The sequence below is a fragment of the Pristiophorus japonicus genome, chromosome 20 (genome assembly GCF_044704955.1).
Source record: "Pristiophorus japonicus isolate sPriJap1 chromosome 20, sPriJap1.hap1, whole genome shotgun sequence".
Lineage (NCBI taxonomy): Eukaryota > Metazoa > Chordata > Chondrichthyes > Pristiophoridae > Pristiophorus > Pristiophorus japonicus.
The window spans coordinates 30,466,567-30,492,733 of NC_091996.1; the positions used below are offsets into that span (position 1 = coordinate 30,466,567).

A 26,167-nucleotide genomic window follows, 5' to 3' on the forward strand; every position below is an offset into this window, starting at 1 on the left:
TGCTCCTCTGTGAGGCTGAAGATGACCCGCTCCCAACGTGACCTTATATCTGGTTGCTAGGAGCTGTCACCATCATCATAGGCAGTCCCTCGGAATCGAGGAAGACTTGCTTCCACTCCTGAAGTGAGTTCGTAGGTGGCTGAACAGTCCGATACGAGAGCCACAGTCCCTATCACAGGTGGGACAGACAGTGATTGAAGGAAAGGGAGGGTGGGTGGGATTGGTTTGCTGCATGCTCCTTCCGCTGCCTGTGCTTGATTTCTGCATGCTCTCGGGCGTTGAGACTCGAGGTGCTCAGCGCCCTCCCGGATGCACTTCCTCCACTTAGGGTGGTCTTGGGCCAGGCACTCCCAGGTGTCAGTGGGGATGTCACACTTTATTAGGGAGACTTTGAGGGTGTACTTGTGACGTTTCCGCTGCCCACCTTTGGCTCATTTGCCATGAAGGAGCTCCGAGTAGCTGTATAAAAGTGGCGCATGGTTATTTCCTTTCTGTTTATCCTTCTCTCCTGTAAGGAACGCCATACTTCTCCTGGGAGCCTCCTGCTAATCCCATCATTCTGAACAAGTGCTCACTTTAGGGGTAAATAGTCACAACGTGCCTGTTCCTGGCATGTGCCACAGTGAATTATCACAAAATGATGGACTCCCAGCCCATGATTTATGCTCTGTTGATTTTAATGGTCAGGAGCTGGGGTGGATCATTTTATGGCACGCATCAAGAGCAGGGGCACCAGAATTTTACATCAGTAAAAGAAAGCACTTGTATTGATAGAGCACCTTTCATGGCCCAGGAAGTCACAAATGGCTTCAGAGTCAATGAATTAGAATTGAAATGTAACCACTGTAATCCAGCAGAAGATTAGCACAAAGCAAGGTTTCACAAACAGCAATGAGACGATTGACCAGTTATTGTGTATTTGGTGGAGCGATATATACTGGGGCAGCACGGGCCAGCCCACACTGCGATATGTGTGCACACTAGGTCCATGCAGCAGAGCTGGTCTCCAGTAGTTTTGGTTAACCCTTGCCACCGGACCAAGCCCTAGCTCTGTCAAGCCCGTGTGGTGGCTGGTGTGCAACGGCCACCACACGTTAGAAAAGTCCACGCACAGGCATCTTCCACCCTTCAGGATGTAGTTCGTGATCCGGAATATTAGGTCCTTCATTGAAACACCTGTGAACTCATCTCTTTTCGGCGTGGAAGCAAGTCATCCTTGCTTCGAGGGACCGCCTATGAAAGGGTTTAATGTTCATCCAAAATGCAGCGGGAGTCACTTCCAGTGTGGGCAGGGGCAGAAGACTGGTGGTAGCGGGTTGACTACCTGTTAAATGCACCTTGGCCGAGTTTCCTTCCCATGGGTAGGAAGTGTAATGGACGGCTGATCTTCACCTGCCAGTTTTCTGTCCATGCCAAAAGTGAAACTGCCCCCCAGCACAAGGTAGCGCTGCTTCAGTGTCAGCCTAGATTATGTGCTCAAATCCTTGGAACGGGGTTTGACAACTCAGAGGCGAGAGTGCTACCAACTGAGCCAACTGAGACAGTGCAGTTGATAGAGAGATCTTGGATTTCGTTTCCCCCTAATAACCAGATATGGTAATCGACTGGTGTAACAGTTAAGCAGCTTGGCCCAGGCGGCTTTCGTCAACATGTTGGGAGTCCCAGATGGTGGTGGGACACTTAAAGCTGCCAACATATGTGAAAGGAATTTCATCAGTTCTCAGCCAGCCTGCTAAATGAAGTGTACCACTTTGGGGAACAGACTGGCACCCCATCTGCCCCGCAGTCACTTTCCTACCAGCAGAGTTTCACAGCTGCATTTCTGTTAAAAGTTGAAAGAAGTTTGCAGCTTGTGCATGCAGCCTTTGAGCTCAGGAAAGGAATCACAGAGTTGTTTTTCAAGTTCTGTAGGTCCCTTAACACCAAACAGCACCAAGCAGCTGAGTCTCGATTTTCTTCTCCTCGCTAAATTTTAGCAAATAGATGGAAGTGAGTTAAAGGGGCACTGTTAGTGAAACCTGGATTGATGGGCTCAATTTACCCAAGTGATTTGCGGCGTTATTTTGGCCCGCGCCGCTTTTTTTGGCATGAGTTCAAAAATTAAAGTTTCCCCAAGGAATGTGCGCCAGCATAACTCGGTTAGTTACGATTTTTTTTGGGGTTAGTTTTATTTTACGTCATAGGAGGCGTAACCTGATGTCTGCACCAGTTTTTGTTAATTATGGAACTCTGCCCCCCCCCCCCCCCCAAAAAAAAATTCTCCTAGGTCAGCATATGAGACCACTCCCGAAAAACCTTCTGGTGAGTTAAGAAAAAGCAGCGCACATTGAAAAATCGGCGCAATAAATGCCATTGTTTTTCAGCGAAGTTCTGGAGGGAGTCAAGAACACTTAAATATGCATAATAAAGCGAAACATTTTTTTTACCTTATAACGCAGTAAACGGAAGTTTGATGGAATTCTGGAAGTTTTCACATTTTTTTCAACTGACATGCCGCCACTGAACGTCTGCTAACAGGCCTTGAGGGTTGGAGCGTTGGTCGGCAGAATCGGTCCCACACCCGACATGGGGGCTTGGGGCTCAGCTACAAAAGAAGCCGGGGTGTGGAGGTAGGGGGGCTGTGGAAGGCGATCAGAAGGCATCAGAAGCCTGCACTACGCATCAAAAGTAGCCCAGGGCTTTGGGAGGTGGTGGGGGGGGTTCCCGATCATTGCGCCTGCTCAGATCTGGGTGTGGTCCATACAGACTTTGTGGGGAGAGAGAACAAAGAACCTTGTCCTGCCGTTTTGAGCTTTTTGCAAAGGTAAAATTTAAGCACGGGGGCAATACTGACAAGACCATACCTTGTAAAAGCCTTCTGCATGATGGTGCTGCGGAGGAGACAATTGATTTGACGTCATCGCGTGAGGAACCTCAGAGCCCACAGGGTGCTGGGCAGGAGGCCTTACCCACCTCGGGTATATCGAGTCAGGCGTCTGTACCTGCACCTGAGTGATGCAGACTGTGTCAGAAGGCTGCATTTTCGCAAATAAGTTGTAACTGAGATCTGTGAGTTGGTGAAAGCAGACCTGCAACCTAGAAGTGTCAGGAGGACTGCTTTGTCAGTTGAAGTGAAGGTTACAGCTGCACTTTCATTCTATGCATCCAGATCACTCCAAGCTACAACTGGGGATGTGTGCGCCATTTCTCAACATGCAACACATTTCTGCATTTGGCAGGTGACTGCTGCACGATATGCCTGGAGGAATGACTACATAAAGTTCCCCTTGACTGCCTGGGCCATGCGTGACAGGGCTGAGGGCTTTTCCAGGATTGCTGGTTTCCCAAAGGTACAGGGCTGCATTGATTGTACCCACATCGTCTTGCGAGCACCTTTGGAGGATTCCGAGATGTACAGGAACAGAAAAGGCTTCCACTCCATTAATGTGCAGCTTGTGTGTGACGGCATGCATTGCATCATGTCAGTTCATGCAAAATACCCTGGGATCACTCATGATGCGTTCATCCTACGCGAGAGCGCTATATCTGCCATGTTTCAGCAGCAGCCAGAAGGGCAGAGCTGGCTATTGGGAGACGAAGGGTACGGCCTCGCCACCTGGCTCATGACGCCCCTACGTGTAACCCGGACGGAAGCTGACAGTAAATACAACATGTCGCACATTGCGATGCGCAACATAATAGAGAGGACCATTGGCATCTTGAAACAACGTTTCCGATGCCTGGACCATTCCGGAGGCTACTTGCAATACTCCCCTGAAATTGTCGATCAGTTCACCGTTGTGTGCTGCATGCTGTACAACATGAGGCAGCAGCAGCTGGTAGTAGAAGAGCCATCTGAGGTGAAAGTGGCTGATGATGAGGAGGAAGATGTAGATGATGATGATGATGGGGAGGACCTGTGAGAAATTCTTGGTCCTTGTGCCACATTGCATCTTGTATTGCAGCTCCAATTTTTCCAATGAGAATTAAAGTTCTCACACACAACTAGCACTTTAAAAATGGCTGATCGCAGACCGGGAGCTGTACTAGGCACGCGAGCCCATAGGAATCACGTCAAAAACGTCCTTTTTTCTCTCGCGCATGCGCAGAAGGGCCGGCATCGTTTTTTTGGCGCAGACAGTAGGCTCCACCCCCCGAGGCGACTGGATCGGCTGCGCGGCACCAATTTTGAAAAATAGAACAGGGAGACTTGGCACATTTATTTTTGGAGTATTTCTGGCCTAGAAAAACGAGTGTAACTCTGGCAATATGCCAAAAAATGGCTTTGGGCAAAACTGAGCCCAATGATCTGTGTTTAGCTGTGTCCTGACGATTGCTACCACTCAAAATGGATTTACAAACAGTAGTGAAAAGTTATGAAACCAGACAATTTAAATTCTTATTAAAGTTTAACATTAAAAAAAATTGCTGAATTGCTGAATAGCTGTGATGGGTAATTGGAAAAGTGAGTATTTAGATCAGATTTTCTAATTGGGTCCAGTGAATTTGAAAACATAAATTGGGTATACCATATTGGAAAGTTAAATGGAGTTCTGCAACATAGGGTACTTTACTATAATGCTCAGGGACTATCAACCCTGAGGTTGTGAATTTAAATCCCACCATAACAAGTTTGAAATTGAATTCAATAAATGTGGTCACTAGTACAAATGAACACAAAAGCCAATAGAATCCAATCAGTTCGCCAATATCCTTCAGAGAAGGGAAGTAGCTGTTATCTGATGTCTAGTACCTGGTAGAATTTGCTATCACAAATTACTTTTTGTGCATTCAGTAAGCTAAAGGCTAAAATTCAAGTAGGATATCTGGTTACAATTCCAGAATCTCAATACGTTACCTTTAAAAGGTCAATCTCATTGATGCAGTCTTGCCTTGCTTTAGCATCCATCATTTCAAATACCTTAAAAAAACAATAAAGAAACAGAGATGTGATTTTATGAAAATAGTTCACATGCAAGCATCAGAGTCGTGTAGCTATTACAATCTGTGATTCTATCACTTCTCCCCTCTAATAAGAAACTTACTGTGGTTGGTGGGTCCTATGAAGCAACATCAGCACTTGGTGTGAATACTTTGTTGTGCACAACATAAAATAATGTTTTCATCGTGACATAAAGATACAAGGCATGTAACGTTATCCAAAGGCTGTGTTGCCCATCCCAGCATGTATTTCTGGAACATCCTGGGCGGAGGTGCGGAGAATGAGGGTACGGGGCCCAGAAGAGGCGAGGGCCCAGGGGCAGCACGGGCCAGCCCACACTGCGATATGTGCGCGCACTAGGTTCGTGCAGCAGAGCTGGTCTCCAGTCGTCCTGGTTAACCCTTGCCACTGGATAAAGACCGAGCTCTGTGAAGCCCGTGTGGTGGCTGATGTGCAACGGCCACCACACGTTAAAAAAATCCACGCACAGGCATCTTCCACCCCCTCAATTGGAGTTCAGGGCTGGAACATCGGGTCCTCCATTCAAACATCTGTGAACTCTCGTGGAAGCAAGTCATCCTCGTTCGAGGGACCGCCTATGATGAGGATGATGATGCGTTTCTAAATATACGCAAGTCCCTATTGTGAAGTATCGGGGTGGGATTAAGTTCAGAGCCAAGCCCGCTGCAGAGCTACTGCTGGCAGTGCGCCAGAGAGAGTCTGCAAATGAAGTGAACAAATATTTCAAATGAATCTTCCAGGTTGTGATGACTAGTAATTACCGGTGGGGCATTAGCGATGTAATGTCAGACTGGTCTAAGATTTAGCGAGGGTCCGATTGGAAAAATCACTTCCGGTGTCCCCTCTCCAAGAGCGCATCATATTTTTGAGTTAATATTTTTTATTAATTTGCCTGGAAATGTCTAATCTTCATTTTGCATATCCAGTAATGTCTGGAAGTAGCCAACTGTCCCATTGGTGCCTTCCCAATGTTGGCTGTAAATGTGCAGCCATACATTTGGTTACACTCAGCAAATTTCTGTGGGGATGAGGCCTAGTATTCCCTTCTCCTGACTGACCAGCTTCTGTTGGCGTTTCTGTTGCCTAGGCCCTAAGATCTGGAACTCCCTGCCTAAACCTCTCTACCTCTCTTTCCTCCTTGAAGACGCTTCTTAAAACCGGCCTCTTTGGCCAAGCTTTTGGTCTAGCTGCGCTAGTTTCTACTTGTGCCGCTTGGTGTCAATTTTCTTTTGCCTCATAATACTCCTGTGACGCGCCTTGGGATGTTTCACCACGTTAAACTTGCTATATAAATACAAGTTGTTGTTGTATTAGTGCATAACAGGCACATCCAGGGTGAAGGAGAGGTATTCGTATTTCTCGTTTCTTCAAACTTCTGAACTGGTGGTAGATTTCTCGTGTGTGATTTGTGTAATGTAGTAGTAAATCCATTTATGAAGAACAATCTTGTTACCACATAGAGGAAATCTTCCTTCTATGTTGGACAGTCCTTGGCTGTTGCTTTACCCTATATGAGAATACTGGATGCCTTATAACACTGCAAGCAGGTATTATTAATGAAAATGCTAAGGTGTTTTATGGCAAATTCTCTTACCTGAACTTTTTTTAGTGCAACTGCTTTTCCATTATGAAGGTAAGTTGCTCGATATACTTCACTGAACTGTCCCCGGCCTATTTTCTTCTCTATCTGGAAATCTGCCAGCCTGCTATGATAGGTGTATGTTGGTGTATGCCTCTGTACAAGAGAAGAAAGCAAGTGCTTAGCATCATTTATTTCATCAATGAAGAAAGTACTTAAGTAGATGAATAAACATTCTCAAATTGACATTGAAATCAGATTGTGACTTGCGCACTATTTCAGAATTAGTCTGGCTTAGGCTCCACAAATGTAACTTTTATGTATGAAGAAAGAGTCAGACTGAACACTGTGAGCTCAAAGTAAAATGTGACAGTCTTTTATTGCAGGTCTCCAGAGTGTCTCTCCAACCTGTGAGGTCTCCTTAAGTCCCTGTGCTCCCAAGGGATTATGGGATCCCTTGGGACTCCAGGGAATGAGCCCTCTGGTGGCTGAACAGGGTATATACAAGTTTACATATATAACAGTAACTTTTTAGCCATCAGAATTATTAAGGTGCTCCCATAATGATTGAGTTAGAGAGTGGAACTGAATCATACATAAAAGGAAGATCTTAAGGTTTGATGGCCCTATGTGTACTGAATTTGTTCATATCAGCTGGGGTGGATGGCAAGGTAGCTGCAATTGGCAGGGCTACCAGACTATGCTGGGGCCCTTCATTTTGTGACTTCTTGCTGTTCCCTTTGAGGAACAGTGTGAAGTAGTAGAAGGATTCACAGGCTGATTGGCCGCACTAACGCTCCTTCCATGGCCGTGCCATCTTTATACCAATCGTTAGGGTGCTTAGTCCTATACAGTTTTATGGGCCACCCAATCCATCGGACGTTATACCCTGCTGGACATCAACCCAGAATTCAAAGTCAGAGCTCCGACTCCACTGGCCGGGACTGTCTGGAGTGGGGTTTGAACCCTGCACCTTCTGGCCCAGAAGCGGGGATGCTACCACTGCGCCAAAGGCTCACGCCGTGTTGCGGATAAAATCACTTAAGAGGTCATGCTCATGGTATTGTTCCAAAATACTTGGCTTGTCAAATTATTGAGCGGTCTGAGTGCAGATTTGGGCCGTTGTAGCGAGAACACAAGTGGTGAGATTAGTAAACTGTGTGTAAGTCAAATTTAAAGTGACGGGAACAATTAAAAGAACATAAGAAATAGGAGCAGGAGTAGGCCATACGGCCCCTCGAGCCTGCTCTGCCATTCAATAAGATCTTGGCTGATCCGATCATGGACTCAGATCCACTTCCCTACCCGCTCCCCATAACCCCTTATCCCCTTATTGTTTAAGAAACTGTCTATCTCTGTCTTAAATTTATTCAATGTCCGAGCTTCCACAGCTCTTTGAGGCAGCGAAGTCCACAGATTTACAACCCTCTGAGAGAAGAAATTTCTCCTCATCTCAGTTTCAAATGGGCGGCCCCTTATTCTAAGATTATGCCCCCTGGTTCTAGTCTCCCCTATCAGTGGAAACATCCTCTCTGCATCCACCTGGTCAAGCCCCCTCATAATCTTATACGATTTGATAAGATCACCTCTTATTCTTCTGAATTCCAATGAGTAGAGGCCCAACCTACTCAACCTTTCCTCATAAGTCAACCCCCTCATCCCCGGAATCAAACTATTGAACCTTCTCTGAACTGCCTTCAAAGCAAGTATATCCTTTCGTAAATATGGAAACCAAAACTGCACACAGTATTCCAGGTGTGGCCTCACCAATACCTTAGATAGCTGTAGCAAGACTTCCCTGCTTTTATACTCCATCCCCTTTGCAATAAGAGGAAATGTCATAATAGCGTGACAAAAAACTTTTACAAAGGCTCAAAAGACACCTTAGTCAATCAGCAGCCTTTGTCAAGGCTGAAGGGACAGGAGATTATGGAGAAGGAAAGTGTATATGCTGGCATGTCTACACACACGTGATACAGCAACCTGGCCCCCTCTTTGATGGTTGCTGGAGGTAGTGTTGCACGAGCTAGTTACAAAGATTGTTCTTTGATGGCACTCCAGGGTCTTCTTCTTAGGCTGTTCCCCAGATTCGAGGATGACTTGTTTCCACACTCACATGAGTTCGAAGGTGACTGATGAGTCCGATGCAGGATTTATAGACTCTGTCACAGGTGGGGCAGGTGTTGGTTGAAGGGACGGGTGGGTGGGGTGTTTGGTTTGTTGTGCGCTCCTTCCGCTGTTTGTACTTGACTTCCGCGTGCTCCCGACGGAGAAACTCAAAGTGTTTGACGCCTTCTCGGATGCTTCTCCTCCACTTTGAGCGATCTTGGGCCGGGGTTTCCCAAGAGTCAGTGGGGATGTTACATTTTCTCAAGGAGGCTTTGCATAAGTCCTTGAAGCGTTTTCTGTGCCCTCCTGGGACTCGCCTGCCAGGACGGAACTCAGAGTAGAGTGCTTCCCCATAACTCCACATGTCTGGAAGGAGGTCACTGTGATGCCCGTTAGCAGCAAATGACACAGTTCTGCATCTGGGTTTTCTGCTGACCCGGAGCCTATAAAGACCATTTCCACAGTCTTTGTCAGGGAGTTGCAAATATGGTTGGTGACATCGTGGCAGGTGTGGCCAAACAGGAATCGCTGGCTTACGATCACCTTGACATGCCTTACTTCATGCAGTACTACAGAAAGCAGGGCAAGCTCTTGATTTGGGTGCTTTTGAAAAAAACATTAATCGTAACTGTTAGTGGGTCCTTCACTAAGTTCTGTATCGTCAGGTCTGCCTTCAGAGTTGGCGTCTCCACTTGCACTAATCACGTGCCATGGTATGTTCACCTCTGTCTGCAGATGTGGCTGTGCAGGTGCCCCTAGGTGGGCACAGGGGGCTAACAATTCAGTTCAGTCGTGGCTCCCCCACTTCCCCCCCCCCCCCGTGAGGGGTGCTACAGGGGCGCTAAGTAGTTAGCGCTGGTGAGTGGCAAAAGTAGCTCGGCAAATCGAACCAGCGGTTACCGGCGGCGCTAAGGGGTAGCACCCGGGAGCATTGCACCGATGTGCGCCGACCCGCGAGCAAACTTCGGTTTGCCCACCAGGTTCAGCGCTCCGCGGTAGTAACGTTCACGGTTCTCTCAGGGCGCTAACGGAAGGAAAGTGTCAGCAAGGTAAGTGAAAGTGTTTTTTATTTCACCGTTTGTTTCGCTGCGGTTTGCTTTTATATCGGGTGGCCATTGGATTTTTTTATTTTTGGGGGAGCATTTGGATCTATTTTTTCTTGTATCGCCACGAGGCCGTCTCTTTCGCGGCGGAACTTCGGCAATGCCCCGGTCTAGCGCCCTAAGAGTGATGCGCAACGCTTTCATTAGCGCCGCACTCCACGCGTAGGGTGCTAAAAGTGAATTTCTGGCGGCCCGACACTAAAGTTAGCACCCCGCCGAATTAAGAGGCCCGGAATTGAATGTTTAGCCCAGAGTCTCTTGTGCAATCCCATTTGCCTGGAATCCCTTTAATGAGCCTCTCCTTCTTCGAAATAGAGGAATTCCCTTTAGGAAATGTCTTTTAATGGTGCTGGGTAATTTAAAAACTATATAATTGGCACAGAGGCTCATGAGATTCCCAGTATCAGCAACAATATAAGACAAATGGACAGAAATGGCTTCATCATCATAGGCAGTCCCTCGAAGTGAGGATGAGTTGCTTCCACGCTAAAAAGGGATGAGTTCACAGGTGTTTCAATGAAGGACCTAATATTCCAGATCCCGAACTACATCCTGAAGGGTGGAAGATGCCTGTGCGTGAATTTTTTTAATGTGTGGTGGCCATTACACATCAGTCACCACACGGGCTTGGCAGAGTTAGGTCTTGGTCCAGTGACAAGGATTACCCAAGACTAACTGGAGACCAGCTCTGTTGCACGGACCTAGTGTGCACACATATCGCAGTGTGGGCTGACCCGTGCTGCCCCTGGGCCCTCGCCTCTTCTGGGCCCCAGATTCACGCCTCTTCTGGGCCCCGGTCACTTCCCTCTACAAACTCTTGCCGCTCCTTCGCCCCTCCTGCTGTCTCTGCCCGCACTGCAATCAGCGACCTGGCTTCGCAGCCGTCGCCCTCCTGCAGCAGCACGCACTGCTCCCTGCAGTGGTATGCCGCCGCACGCTGCTCCCTCCAATGGCCAGGGCCTGCTGATGGTCTTGCAGGCCGGAACTGCGCTAATTTCCGGGCCGGGCCACCACACGCTGCTCCCTCCAATGGCCCCGACCTGCTAATGGCTTAAAACCCTTTTGAATGAATCCTTGGGTCCGTCAAACCTTCTTTCACATATTGCTCAGAAGCCAGCAACTGTGGGCAGCCATCTATATGGACAATTACGTGGAGAGATCTGCGCCTACTGTAAAGGCCCAAAATGTCACTTTCGCACCATCGTATCACATACATATTGTTACCGATTAGAAGATTGGTTCTTTGTCCATTTGTTTGTTCGAAATGCGTTGTAATTGCAAAAGGGGCAGTGAACTGACACACAAGAGGCCAATAACACCAGGAAAATTGGTCCTATCATCTTAAGTTGATTCTACAGGGGTCATTTACCAATGTATGAGGAGCCTCGCCCACTTGGAAAGTCGGGCGTATGATTTTCTGATCACAGATACCCAAATTTCTGATACGCACATTCAAGGTACCTCACTGGAAGTGTGAAGATGGAAAACTGCTCCTCACCACTTGGGTCTAAACAATTGACTGGAACTGACACGCACACTCCCACAGGACATCAAATGAGAAATCCTAGCATGTTTCAGAATTCAGATTCGTGAGTGAAGATTGATGAGATGGCTAATTTTACACAGAGACAAATGTCAAATGATGTCTCATTTATTTATTTTTAACATACTAGAGAGTTAAACAAAATCCTGTGGAGACTGATCCAGTGTGTTAGTATACTGAATTAAAAATAATCCCTTACTTCCGAGAGCTAAAATAGCTTCATTGGTATTCATAAGGTTCCATTGTGGTCTGTCAGCACTCAGAATGATTGTACATGTTCAGAAACTACCTCAAAGCCATGAGTTGGACAAGGTCCATTAAAACTAAAACCAATAATGTTATCACCCTGTGGTCAGTGCAGGTAACAGACAAACACTACGTAGAACGTCTTTCGGATGAGACGTTACAGGGACACCCTCAAAGCCTCCCTGATAAAGTGCGACATCCCCACTAACACCCGAGAGTCCCTGGCCAAAGATTGCCCAAAGTGGAGGAAGTGCATCCGGGAGGGCGCTGAGCACCTCGAGTCTATTCGCCGAGAGCATGCAGAAATCAAGCACAGGCAGCGGAAGGAGCAAACCAGACTCCCCGCCCACCCTTTCCTCCAACCACTGTCTGTCCCAACTGTGACAGGGACTGTGGTTCTCGTATTGGACTGTACAGCCACCTAAGAACTCATACTAAGAATGGAAGCAAGTCTTCCTCGATTCCGAGGGACTGCCTATGATGATGATAAACCAAGGCCCCTGTCTGCTCTCTCAGGTGGACGTAAAAGATCCCTATTTCGAAGAAAAGCAGGGGAGTTATCCCCGGTGTCCTGGCCAATATTTATCCATCAAACAACACAACCAAAACATATTATCTGGTCATTATCACATTGCTGTTTGTGGGAGTGCAAATTGGCTGCCACGTTTCCCACATTACAACAGTGACTACACTTCATAAAAGTATTTAATTGGCTATGAAACGCTTTGAGATGTCCGGTGGTTGTGAAAGGCGCTATATAAATGCAAGTCTTTCTTTCTTTAGAACAAGCAATCACACATCTGATAAGGTGGATCCGTTTTCTGCCTATCACTTGAGCCTGTATGTTGTGTATAAGTCAATGGGGCCTCACAGATAATTTGGTGCTGAGAAACATTATGGCCTTCAGTAAATGCTGTTTGAAAATGTGTTACTGTGAAAGTTATATCAGTTGGAAACCACAAATAAAAGTAGATTTTTGATGTATTCCATAAACAATGGTAGTTATTGGAGTGGATTGTGTTAATCATAAATATAATTCACACAATAAACATGTCAATTGTTGTTACAGTAATATATTTTACTGTACACAGGAGAATTTCACACCTCAGTGGTTTCCTCTTCTGGTTGTAATGTGGTTCAAGTAATAAATTAAGTTACCATTCTATCACCTTAAAAGCAGACTCCTGTGATTTTGAAATCTCTTGTGTACTATAAAATAGGCTGGCCCAACAAACAGATTCGCCTACTGCTATCTAACTGAAATATTGTTGGATTTCTACTGATGATAATTTCACGAGGTTGGCATTTATTAATCACAAGCTGACCATTACAATAACGTTGTATTGGTTTCGTATCGCACAGCCTTCAGCTGCTGTGTAATGTAACAGTTTATATCTTTATTTCTATTACTTTGCAGTTCGGAGCAGCATAAATACAAGTGAGTCGAGCATATTACTGAGGGGCAAGTTGTTGGTCAGCCTACAGGGTGAGTATTTTTCATGGAGTATAAAGAGCTGGAGCACCGGGCCCCTACAACATTGTGGGCCACCCCGACCTGTGAGAGGACACCACCGCAGGTCAGGAGTATAAAGAGCTGGAGCATGCCACTGCAGCTTCCAGCGTGAGTCGTCCTAAGTTTGTGACGACTTTGAGGTGGGTATCTGGGTGATGGAATCAAGGCCCAGGTCGCTGGTTAGAGCGTGGGCTGGAACATCGGTGGGACTGTCACTGGATAAAGACCTAGCTCTGCTAAGCCCGTGTGGTGGCTGATGTGCAACAGTCACCACACGTTAAAAAAATCCACGCACACAGGCATCTTCCACCCCTGGAGTTCAGGACTGGAATATCGGGTCCTTCATTGAAACATCTGTGAACTCATCCCTTTTGGTGTGGAAGCAAGTCATCCTCATTTGAGGGACCGCCTATGATAGTGATTTTTCATGGAGTATCTCTTGTGTGTTCTCGATAATGAAAATCACCATGAAACACAGCTATGGAGGGAACACAGTTTGAAGAAAGTCCATTAGTGCTTTGATATCAATGGCTCAAAGCTTGCGGTTGGAGGCTTACCACGGGCGGATGCTTCCAATCTGCAAAGGACCTATGCATTTACGTAGCGGTACGGGATGTTCGGCGACTTGCGGTCCTGGGCCGCTATGCATAGGCCTGCGTAAAGGCCCACATATCCCAGGGGTGCACACGGTTCGCAAGCGTCCCTGGGATCACATGGGCTGGCCCAACCAATCAAAGAAGGGAATCCCCATTCATACTTTTGGGGAGTTCCATTTGTACGTAACTCCCATAAATATGAATGGAGATCACTTAAAAGATACATGAACGCATGAAATAAATGTAAAAAAAAAGACATTTAAAATTAATTAAAATGCCATTTAATTAAATATTTTAAACAAAAATTAAATTTTGGGGAAAACAAATTATATGTTTTAACAGGGCTAAAAATAAACTTACCTTAATGGACAGGGTTTTTAATGTATAAATGAGTGATAACATTTTATTTTTCTATATTTTTAAATCTCTTACGCTGGTAAAAGCAGGCCTTACACTTGCTTTTACCAGACATAAGAAATTCACAGGCATTCGCTGGGCAGAGGTTGGACAAACAGCCCAACTCTCCGCCCGTAGAGACTCTTTTCTTTCGGATGCGTCCGATCTGTCACTTGGATTCTTGACGGATCGCAAGTTCCGGGTTCCAGCGCATGCACCGTGCGTGCCTAAACCCGAAATTGCAGGGTCCTTTCGGGCACGTGTGCAGCTCGTACGCACCCATAGGGGCCGCAAATTCAGCCCCATTGTATTCCATGGATGTTACCGAAAGGACATAAGGGCCAGTTTCATAACCAATTCTCAGAGAACATGTGCAAACTGTCCAGCTCTCACTGGTTTGCTCTTGAACTCTGAAGGAATTCGTTCAAATTCAGACTCAGGCAACTAAAAATCAGAAGACTGCCACCGGGAACATTGACAGTATTACCCACTTGGAGTGGGGTGTTCGAGTGGTAAATACGTTTGACTATTTTCTTCCAGGGTTATTCATAATTGTTTTTTGATGCAAAATTCATACACAATATATTAAGCACACAACACATGGATCTGTGACACAAGTCACACCCGATTGCATAACATTGTTCTGAATCTGAATGAGAGAAGTTCAGAATTGCCCAATGTCGCTTTGATTTTGATTTAGGCTCAGAGTTCACAATACCGTGCTGCATTGTACGATAATGTGAATCGATCAGCACCACTTGCACATCCTGAGGTTGTGTTACAGCCTTGCAATGCCTTCTCAGTCACCTTACTGCCATATGCTTGCTTGCTATTGAGGGAGTGCAGCGAAGGTTCACCAGACTGATTCCCAGGATGGCAGGTCTGACATACGAGGAAAGACTGGATTGGCTAGGCTTATACTCACTGGAATTTAGAAGAATGAGAGGGGATCTCATAGAAACTTCAAAAATTCTGATGGGACTGGACAGGTTAGATGCAGGAAGAATGTTCCCGATGTTGGGGAAGTCCAGAAGCAGGAGTCACAGTCTAAGGATAAGGGGTAAGCCATATAGGATCGAGATGAGGAGAAACTTTTTCACCCAGAGAGTTGTGAACCTGTGGAATTCTCTGCCACAGAAAGTTGTTGAGGCCAGTCGTTAGATATGTTCAAAAGGGAGTCATATGTGGCCCTTACGGCGAAAGGGATCAGGGGGTATGGAGAGAAAGCAGGAGTGGGGTACTGAGGTTGCATGATCCACCATGATCATATTGAATGGTGGTGCAGGCTCGAAGGGCCGAATGGCCTACTCCTGCACCTATTTTCTATGTTTCTATGCCACAACATGGAAGGCCTTGCAATGTACTGTTCTTCTTTCTTACATTTTTATAGATTACAACTGAAAGCTGCTACCTGACTGATAAATACTCAGTGAGATTAGTCATCAAGTTAAAGATACATCACAACAATAATTGTTTGTTGTAATAGTTATTCTTTCACCGGGTATAATGAATGTGCGATTGACCCGGGTGGGAGGACATACTATTGCACGTTGCATGCTCCCTGCACCCAGGCACCAAGAATCCTCAGAACAGTCACACCGGTGGCACAGCAGGTGTCGCTCACCTTCCGTCCTGTCCCATGCCGCACTATCTGGGATCTGGCTTGGGTTATGTTGCTTAAATCTCTTAACCGATAACGAATAAGTGGTTATGGGGAACGGACAGGGAAGTGGACCTGAGTCCATGATTGGATCAGCCACTATCGTATTAAATGGCAGAGCAGGCTCGAGGAGCCATATGGCCTACTCCTGCTCCTATTTCTTATGTTAAATATCTTTGATGGGTGCCCATGCAGTTATGGTTGCTTGGGTGCCCGGGGTGGGGGGGGGGGGGGGTGAGGTACGCAGTGGGTGCAGCACATGGGCTGGCTGCTGAATGTCCTTTTCAGTCATCGGGCCCCTTGTATTAAGGTGCGATGTTAAAAATGCAACAAGTCAATTCCAGAGGTCCCCAGGCCTAGAGACCCCTGTGGGAGCCACCACTTCCTCCCCTAAAATGACCTCAATGCTAGGTTCTTCCTAGTGACCAGATCACTGGGCAGAATGAAGGCCGGAGCCTTGGGAATCCAGCAGGGGAAAGTCCACTGTTTGGTCGGAAGCCATGTTTACGGCAGATGGAAGTTCCACTTGCCTCAGGGCCCCAGTGGCAATTCTTGCTGCCTGCTCTTCTGGATCGAGAGCTTGTGTTTCTGAACACCGAGGCACCTCTGAGCCTCCTGGGCCTCTTGCGGCCAACTTACCTCCAGGCTCCCATTTAAACTGCAGGCCCCAAAGAAATTTGGAAACATTGTTCGTACGCTATGACATCAATACTCTACCTTGCTTTTAAAAGCAATATTTCAGGTTACTAAGTGTCAACTCAGTTTACAATTGCTCAAAATACCTAGGCCTTGCTTAAATACCTCCTAGATTAGGCTAACTTGGAGCGTAGTAATGCCGTCAATAAGCTGCCGCTGGATCGATTGAAATCAGTCTGAAACAAAGACAAGTTATGAAGAAGAAACAGGCTTGGAGTAAAGGCCAGCTTATTGTCGGAGCACTGGGAATGAAGAGATGAAAAGCCGCTCACTTACTTATTTCTCATTTTAGTCTAATTCAGGATAACTAGATCTAGAGATTATTTACCATTCTGATCACTCTTTCTGGCACTAACTGGAGACACTTAGGGGGCGTATTTAGTGCTCGAATTTGCAGTCATGTCTGCCTGCCATGTTGGAATTAATGCTTGGTGACGCTGAGATACACTGTCTGATGTGTTCTGGCATTCAGCAAGACCACAGCTGCACATTTACATATGCAATGACCTAGATTTGCATTCTCCATCACAGCCCATCAGGCCTAATTAAAGTAATATAGCTATCAAAGGGCGAGATAATACCATTACCTCCGAAGCACAGGCTCAGGTCAGGCATTGAAATAACAACAAACTGCCTCATTTCATTAGTCCGACCCACCTTCAGTGTGGCCCATTATCAGATTACCCGTGGTATTTAACATGTGTGCATTTATTATTAAACATTATTCCCCACTTAAGGCCGACGATCATTTTTTTTTAAATAGAATTTTTGTTCAAACAAGCACACAATTGTAAGTATTTAATTTTTAATTAATATTCTCCCTGGAGGCGTAATGTGAAGCTGGTTTGCTCAAATCACAGGTTTCGGGAGACAAGGCAATGCAGTGGCTGGAAATGATGCTCTACCTCGAAAGGACTGAGTTCATTTCTCGGAGAGCTGACGGGTCGGCATCGAGGAGCACTGGCTAGGTCAACAAAAAAATAACTCACACCGAAGAGAGGAGAGGTTGAAACTTGCAGCACACACGTCCCAGAACTCGCACTTGGCTATCAAGTCTATTTAGTCAGGGAGGTTCTGTAGACATTTAAAGACTCCTAATTATATTAGCACTATAAATAAATTTAAAAGGCCAAACACAATCAACCAGACAGTATGCAGCACTAAAGTGGAGGTGAACTGGGGTCTGAATATGAAAAATGGGTACCTAAATCCCCAGCGCAGCAAATGCCAACACATCATAAGCACCAGAAGTATTTACTGTACGTTGTACATATGCTCAGGAATTTACATAAAATCGTTTGAGGACTGAGCCCCTGATGAGCGGCTCGTTTAGATAATGTCTACAACAGAGCGCGCAGTCCTGATGCTCCTAACATCCAACAACAACCTATGTTTACACAGCGCCTTTAACGTAGTAAAATGTCCCAAGGTGCTTCACAGGAGTGTTATAAGACAAAACAGATAAACTTGACACCGAGCCACATAAGAAGAAATTACGGCCGATGACCAAAAGCTTGGTCAAAGAGGTAGGTTTTAAGCAGCGTCTTAAAGGAGGAAAGAGAGAGGGGGAGAGGTTTAGGGAGGGAGTTCCAGAGCTTAGGGCCCAGAAGAACATGCAACATCTTGAATTAAAGAGACGAATTCTACCGAGCAAGTGTCAACATGGAAATCAGTAAGAGAGAGTTTGAGTTTTTTCAAATGGACTTTTCAAGTCCTGTAAAGTTTCAGTTTCACTGGATATCCTATTTCGACCCCCGTGGCTGAGAAACTGATTTCTCCCTGCGCCTAATCGGGTCGGCCCAGAGCCCACCCAACATTGGACCTCAGGCCTCCTTTACATGAGATTGTTGAGCTGGAGGCAACTGCGGGATGTTGCCGGGAAGTTTACGGATTTCAGGCTGCTGTGTCCACAGGTATGTCCTGGGAGAGGGAGAGGGCGATTAGGAGTGGATGGAGGGATCGAGAGAGGGAGATCGAGAGAGCGTGGGGCGATCGGGAGAGGGAGTGTGGTGATCGAGAGAGGGAGTGGTTCGATCAGGAGTGGGGGGTGGGGGGGGGGGGTGGTGATCGAGAGAGGGAGTGGTTCGATCAGGAGAGGGAGGGGGGAATCGAGAGAGGGAGTGGGGCGATCAGGAGAGGAAACGGGATTGGAGAGAGGAAAATCAAGACAGGAGGTGAGTGATCATGAGATGGAATGGGACGATCAGAAGAGGGAAGGGAGAGATCGAGAGAATGAGTGGGTCAATCGGGCAAGGGAGTGGGTGATCGGCAGGAGGAGGGGGTGGTCGAGAGAGAGAGAGAGATGGGGCGATTGGGAGAGAGAGGAGATGGGGAGGGGGGCAGCAACATTCTGTGACATTCTAGTGCCTTTAAGACCTCAGGTTAGGCTGCATGGAGACCACGGCTGTGCCTTAACAGCAGCCCAATTTTAACAAGGGGGCCGTAAACAGGTATCAGGCCCCCTGTTTACACATGAAGGGGCCTTACCCCTGTTTCAGGCACAGACCATGGTCACTTCTTTTTCTGCCTTCATCAATATGGCGGGGCTGCACATCCAGGGCGCAATGAGTGGGCACGCCCTGCCCGCCATATTGGATACTCTGGCTCTCAGTTCTACGCCTGGGAAACAGGTGCGGTGCCATCGAATTTCTAGGCCGGCATGTCTCAAGTCTTTTCATGTTCTATCAGGTGTAAAATCCCATATTTATTCGTTCATTTCTATGGCCGAACGTCGCAACATTAAACGGAGCACAGGGAAAAATTCATTTGAAATTCATTCTGGTCCTCCGAATAAAGTTAACTTTAAAAAAAAAATCTGTTACTTTGATGCAATATGCTATGCACTGTTAAAAGAAAAATGTGTAAAGACTGCAACTCCCTGCAGGTTTTGGCGGGATACAGTTAGGAGCTGTTAGCAATTACTGTGTAAACAAGGGGCCTTCATGCCAATCCATAGAGAGGCCTGTTGTTGCAAGTTTGCATTCTCTTTTTTCATTTTCTTCTTTCTCCACTTCTTCCTCTATATTTTCCCCATTTTTCTTTGTCTTCTTTATCTCGTTCTTTATCTACTGTTCCTTCTTCTTCCCAGTTCCTCGGTCCCTATTTTCCCCTTTTCGCTGCACAGCACCCGTCGCGAAATTATATGCATCTAATTTTTAAAACGTGGCACGATACGAAAAAGTACGTGGATGTACAAATGTCCATAAATAATGCCAGCCACGTCATGAGCACCACACGACATCACACCACATTTCCTTCCAATAAAGTCGCCTAAAACTATCATTGGAATAGATTCACGTGATTTTCACAGAATCTGTGTTGGGTAATTGACATACTGGAGTCCAGAATTACCACACGCTCCTAAATAGGACATCGAGCAAACGGCATGCAGCCTGTGCGACGTTCGTTCAGGTGAGAGTGTTTCAAAGAATGTTATCATTAGTTACATGCAAACATGCAAATCATGTACTCGCTGAGAGACTTTAAAACTTATTCTTTGCAAGCAGCTGTTTTTAAGTGAGGCCCCACGAGACAAATTACTGACTGCTCCTGTCCATCTAGCCCTGACTTCAGGGGGGGGCGGCTGGAGTGTGAGAGAAACTATTTTAACTCCCGGCCCTCATTAAAATTTGGCAGCGTTAACCCCCGGCCAAAACCTGTGGGCATGACGTGGGGGGCGGCAGGTGAGAGCGGGATTTCAGGAGGCTGCCGGCGGGGACCCAAGAGAATGGTCCCTGGCAGTCGGCGACGAGGTTCAACACCGCCTCCAGTCGCCAGCGCGGCCTTCGGCCACCTGAGGAAGAGAGTGTTCGACGATCAGGCCCTCAAATCTGCCACCAAGCTCATGGTCTACAGGGCCTCCTGTATGGCTCAGAGACATGGACACCTCAAGTCGCTGGAGAAATACCACCAACGATGTCTCCGCAAGATCCTGCAAATCCCCAGGGAGGACAGGCGCACCAACGTTGGTGTCCTCGACCAGGCCAACATCCCCAGCATCAAAGCACTGACCACACTCGATCAGCTCCGCTGGGCGGGTCACGTCGTCCGCATGCCCGACACAAGACTCCTAAAGCAAGCCCTCTACTCGGAACTCCTACACGGCAAGCGAGCCAAAGGTGGGCAGAGTAAAGGTTTCAAGGACACCCTCAAAGGCTCCTTGATAAAATGCAACTTTCCCACTGGCACCTGGGAATTCCTGGCCCAAGACCGTCCTAAGTGGAAGAAGAGCATCCGGGAGGGCGCTGAGCACCTCGAGTCTCGTCACTGAGAGCATGCAGAAAACAAGCGCAGGCAGCGGAAGGAGCGTGTAGCAAACCAGACTCCCCACCCACCCTTTCCTTCAACCACTGTCTGTCCCACCAGTGACAGAGACTGTAATTCCCGTATTGGACTGTTCAGTCACCTGAAAACTCACTTTTGGAGTGGAAGCAAGCCTCCCTCGATTTCGAAGGACTGCCTATGATGATGAGTCGATCAGGGAGAGGATCAGGAGAGCTGCTCAGTACGGGAGGGGAGAGAGGGTGGGGCTGACTAATGCTTCAGCTGCTTCCTCGTCCACAAGCAAACGGTAAAAAACAAATGGAAGAGAATAAATGTGCCTGGGTCTCTCTGGCCCCCAATGCAGCTGGTCTCCAGGTTTGGCTGGCAACTCGGGGAGTGATTTGTGGTTAAAATCGCAGTGGAGTCCGATTTACGTTATCGGACCGTGAAATAATAATATTCATAAGGCTCTGGCCCATACTGCGGCGTGTAGTCTCGACACCCATGACAACCCGGAAGTTGAAATGGCAGGGGCGGAGGGGAGGGGGGCAAGGGGGGGGGGGGGAGCAGTGGGAGGGGGAGGGCGGGGGGGAGATTTGTGCCTGATCCGGCTGTCTAAAGGAGCTACGTAATTAGTCCCACTTATCTACTATTTCTCCATAGCCCTGAAAAAGTTTTCTTTCTAAGAACAGGTTGAGCGTCCGAAATCCGGAAACCTCGGGACCGAGGCCGTTCTGGATTCCGGGTATTTCCGGATTTTGGAACGCCTGGGCCGAGGTAGTTGGGGTTAGGCAGCCAGGGTAAGGGGGCGAGGTCGGGCCGCCGAGGTAAGGGGCGGGGGGGGGGGGGGGGGGAGAAGGGAGGGGCGAGGTCGGGCCGTGCGAAGTCACGCCGAAGTCGGGGCGGAGGTTGGGCCACCAAGGTACGGGGCCGGGGGGGGGGGCGAGGTCGGGCCGTGCGAAGTCACGCTGCAGTCGGGGCGGAGGTTGGGCCACCAAGGTAAGGGGCGGGGTGGGGGAGGGGCGAGGTCGGGCCGCCGAGGCGGGGGAAGTCCGGATTTTGGAACATTTTCCGGTTTCCGGATGACCCCGCCATGGACCGGCCTGGTATCCGGATTCCGGAATATTCCGAATTTTGGAACTCCAGACTTCGTATGCTCAACCTGCATATATCCGGTTCCCTTCTGAAAGTTACTATTGAATCTGCTTCCACCGCCCTTTCAGGCAGCGCGCTCCAGACCATGACAACTCGCTGCGTAAAAACATTCTCCTAATCTCAGCTCTGCCTTTTTTTGCAAATTATCTTAAATCTATGCCCTCTGGTTATTGACCCTCTGGTCAGTGGAAACACGTTCTCCTGATTTACTCTATCAAAACCCCTCATAACTTCAATGTTGTCACATTAATTCTGCCATCCTTTCCTCAAAGTTGGGACTGCAATACAACGAGGGACTGCAAGATAAATAACAACAAATTGTATTTATATAGCGTCTTTAACGTAGTGAAACATCCCAAGGCGCTTCACAGGAGTATTATGAGACAAAAATTTGACACCGAGCCACATAAGGAGAAATTAGGGCAGGTGACCAAAAGCTTGGTCAAAGAGGTAGGTTTTAAGGAGAGTCTTAAAGGAGGAAAGTGAGGCGGAGATGTATAGGGAGGGAATTCCAGAGCTTGGGGCCTAGGCACCAGAAGGCACGACCACCAATGGTTGAGTGATTATAATCAAGGATGCTCAAGAGGGCAGAATTAGAGGAGCGCAGGCATCTCGGGGGGTTGGGGTTGGAGGAGATTACAGAGATAGCGACTGGCGAGGCCATGGAGGGATTTGAAAACAAGGAAATTGAGGCGTTACTTAACCGAGAGCCAATGTAGGTCAGCGAGCACAGGGTGATGGGTGAGCGGGACTCGGTGCGAGTTAGGACGCGGGTCGCCAAGTTTTGGATCACCTCAAGTCTACGTCAGGTAGAATGTGGGAGGCCAGCCAGGAGTGCGTTGGAATAGTCAAGTCTAGAGGTAACAAAGGCATGGATGAGGGATTATAAAACTGAATCACTGGGACTGTTCGAATCATGACATCGATATTGATTTCAGGCTCCATCAAGCTATTTATGTGATCATCATCATCATAGGCAGTCCCTCGGAATCGAGGAAGACTTGCTTCCGCTCTTAACATGAGACTTAGGTGGCCGAACACTCCGATACGAGAGCCACAGTCCCTGTCACAGGCGGGACAGACAATCGTTGAGGGAAAGGGTGGATGGGACAGGTTTGCCGCACGCTCCTTCCGCTGCCTGTGCTTGATTTCTGCATGCTCTCGGCGATGAGACTCGAGGTACTCAGTGCCCTCCCGGATGCATTTCCTCCACTTAGGGCGGTCTTTGGCCAGGGACTCTCAGGTGTCAGTGGGGATGTTGCACTTTGTCAGGTAGGCTTTGAGGGTGTCCCTGTTACGTTTCCTCTGCCCACCTTTGGCTCGTTTGCCGTGAAGGAGTTCCGAGTAGAGCGCTTGCTTTGGGAATCTCGTGTCTGGCATGCGGACAATGTGGCCCGCCCAGCGGAGCAGGTATCATTAATTGCTTTATTGTGGTATTTATAAATTATCCACAATTATTAATACCATTGCTTTTAGTTTAAGCATGTCAAAGAACATTCAAAAATCAGCAATTTTTTTCACTGTTAATCTGAGAGGAGGCTGACAAAGTTTGTTGAATTCTTTGCTCTACGGCTTTGCAAATAACACACTGGTTTGTTTAGGATACAGAGTCAGACACTGCCACTCTGCAAACCCAATTGCTTTCCCCTTCTGTTTAACCATTAGCGGAAAATGTTGACCATGAATAAATATGCTAGTTCTCTGAGAAGCAGAAACTGCACCCTCCCAGTCTTTCAAACTATTTGTGTAGGTTGGTGAAGTTTTTGAGTGAAATAAACTTGTGGTCAAAATGCAGCATTGCAGTTGTACATTTTCAATGTAGCTGGACTCCCCCTACCCCGCTGGAGTGTAATAAACTTCAAACTACGTACTTGGATGTTTTTCTAACATTCTTATTCAAATTGCTGAGAAATGATCCTATTCAGTAAAATCAAGCTCCCATGTATACATGCATCGGAACCATTTGGTGGGGGGGGGGGGGGGCAGAACAGTGACATACATAGAAAATAGGTGCAGGAGTAGGCCATTCGGCCCTTCGAGCCTGCACCACCATTCAATATGATCATGGCTGATCATGCAACTTCAGTACCCCATTCCTGCTTTCTCTCCAAACCCCTTGATCCCTTTAGCCGTAAGGGCCACATCTAACTCCCTTTTGAATATATCTAATGAACTGGCCTCAACAACTTTCTATGGTAGAGAATTCCACAGGTTCACAATTCTCTGAGTGAAGAAGTTTCTCCTCATCTCGGTCCTAAATGGCTTACCCCTTATCCTTAGACTGTGACCACTGGTTCTACACTTCCCCAACATCGGGAACATTCTTCCTGCATCTAACCTGTCCAATCCCGTCAGAATTTTATATGTTTCTATGAGATCCCCTCTCATTCTTCTAAATTCCGTTGAATATAAGCCTAGTCGATCCATTCTTTCCTCATTTGTCAGTCCCGTCATGCCGGGAATCAGTCTGGTGAACCTTCGCTGCACTCCCTCAATAGCAAGAATGTCCGTCCTCAGATTAGGAGACCAAAACTGAACACAATATTCCAGGTGTGGCCTCACCAAGGCCCTGTACGACTGCAGTCAGACCTCCCTGCTCCTATACTCAAATCCTCTCGCTATGAAGGCCAACATGCCATTTGCCTTCTTCACCGCCTGCTGTACCTGTATGCCAACTTTCAATGACTGATGTACCATGACACCCAGGTCTCGTTGCGCCTCCCCTTTTACTTATCTGTCACCATTCAGATAATAATCTGCCTTCCTGTTTTTACCACCAAAGTGGATAACCTCACATTTATCTACATTATACTGCATCTGCCATGTATTTGCTCACTCACCTAACTTGTCCAAGTCAAGCTGAAGCCTCTTAGCATCCTCCTCATAGCTCACACTGCCACCAGCTTAGTGTCATCTGCAAACTTGGAGATATTACATTCAATTCCTTCATCTAAATCATTAATGTGACAATATGGATCGAGTTGGAAATCAGGTTCTGGTAAGAATAACTACTTGACACATAAATTGCCATGTACAAGTTCCTGCAGGAAGGTTTGTGGCATCAACAGAAGCTTCAGTGCTTTATCCAATAACTTGAGAACTGATCAACAACTCCATAGAATCACAGTACGCATTGTCTTCGCTACATAACATTTTCACATACGTTTTGAGTTTCTATTTTGGGCGTGAGCAAAGAAGTCGTTGGATTGTGACATAGACATATGATTGGTGGCTTGTTTGAATCAAAAACATGTTAACATCTTCGTGCAAGGTATCACTGATATTCCTGGAGCTGTCTGATCAATTAAAGTGTATTAATTGATGTCTTGGCTGAATATTTCTTCAAAGAGTGACATCTGTGATTGAACCCAAGAGACAGAACATTTTGTGGAATTACGATGTCATCATCAAAGGCAGTCCCTCGGAATCGAAGAAGACTTGCTTCCACTCAGCATGAGTTCTTAGGTGTCTGTACAGTCCAATACGAGGACCACAGTCTCTGTCACAGGTAGGACAGACAGTGGTTGAAGGGAAGGGTGGGCGGGGAGCCTGGTTTGCTGCACACTCCTTCCACTGCCTGCGCTTGATTTCTGCATGCTCTCGACATTGAGACTCAAGGTGCTCAGCGCCCTCCCGGATGCACTTCCTCCACTTAGGGTGGTTTTTGGCCAGGGACTCCCAGGTGTCAGTGGGGATGTCGCACTTTATCAGGGAGGCTTTGAGGGTGTCTTTGTAACGTTTCCGCTGCCCATCTTTGGCTCGTTTGCCGTGGACGAGTTCCGAGTAGAGCGTTTGCTTTGGGTGTCTCGTATCTGGTATGCGAACTATGTGGCCTGCCCAGCGGAACTGATCGAGTGTGGTCAGTGCTTCAATTCTAGGGATGTTGGCCTGGTCAAGGATGCTAATGTTCGTGTGTCTGTCCTCCCAGGGGATTTGTAAGATCTTGCGGAGACATCGTTGGTGGTATTTCTCCAGCGACTTGAGGTGTCTACTGTTCATGATCCACGTCTCTGAGCCATACAGGAGGGCGGGTATTACTACAGCCCTGTAGACCATGAGCTTGGTGGCAGTTTTGAGGGCCTGGTCTTCAAACACTCTTTTCCTCAGGTGGCCGAAGGCTGCACTGGCGCACTGGAGGCGGTGTTGGATCTTGTCGTCAATGCCTGGTCATGTTGATTGGAGGCTCCTGAGATAAGGGAAGTTGTCCAGGGCTGCACCGCAGATCTTGATGTCTGGGGGGGGGTAGTGCTGTGCGGCGAGGACAGGCTGGTGGAGGACCTTTGCCTTGCTGATGTTTAGCGAAAGACCCATGCTTTCGTACGCCTCGGTAAATACGTTGACTATGTCCTGGAGTTCAGCCTCTGTG

The 26,167-nt window shown here is 47.4% G+C and overlaps 1 protein-coding gene across 11 annotated transcripts in view; it reads right to left on the minus strand.

Moving 5' to 3' along the window:
* LOC139232464 (serine/threonine-protein kinase Nek6-like) overlaps positions 1 to 26,167 on the minus strand; it is a 337,407-nt gene that overhangs the window by 150,866 nt on the left and 160,374 nt on the right. For 10 of the 11 annotated variants that reach the window (XM_070862690.1, XM_070862681.1, XM_070862682.1 and 7 more), the window contains exons 3-4: positions 6,537 to 6,677; positions 4,838 to 4,900 (exon numbers count right to left, since the gene is read on the minus strand). In XM_070862690.1, coding sequence (XP_070718791.1) covers positions 4,838 to 4,900; positions 6,537 to 6,677 — 204 coding nt within the window. The remainder of the gene's footprint in view (positions 1 to 4,837; positions 4,901 to 6,536; positions 6,678 to 26,167) is intronic. The other variant, XM_070862692.1, reaches the window with a different exon arrangement.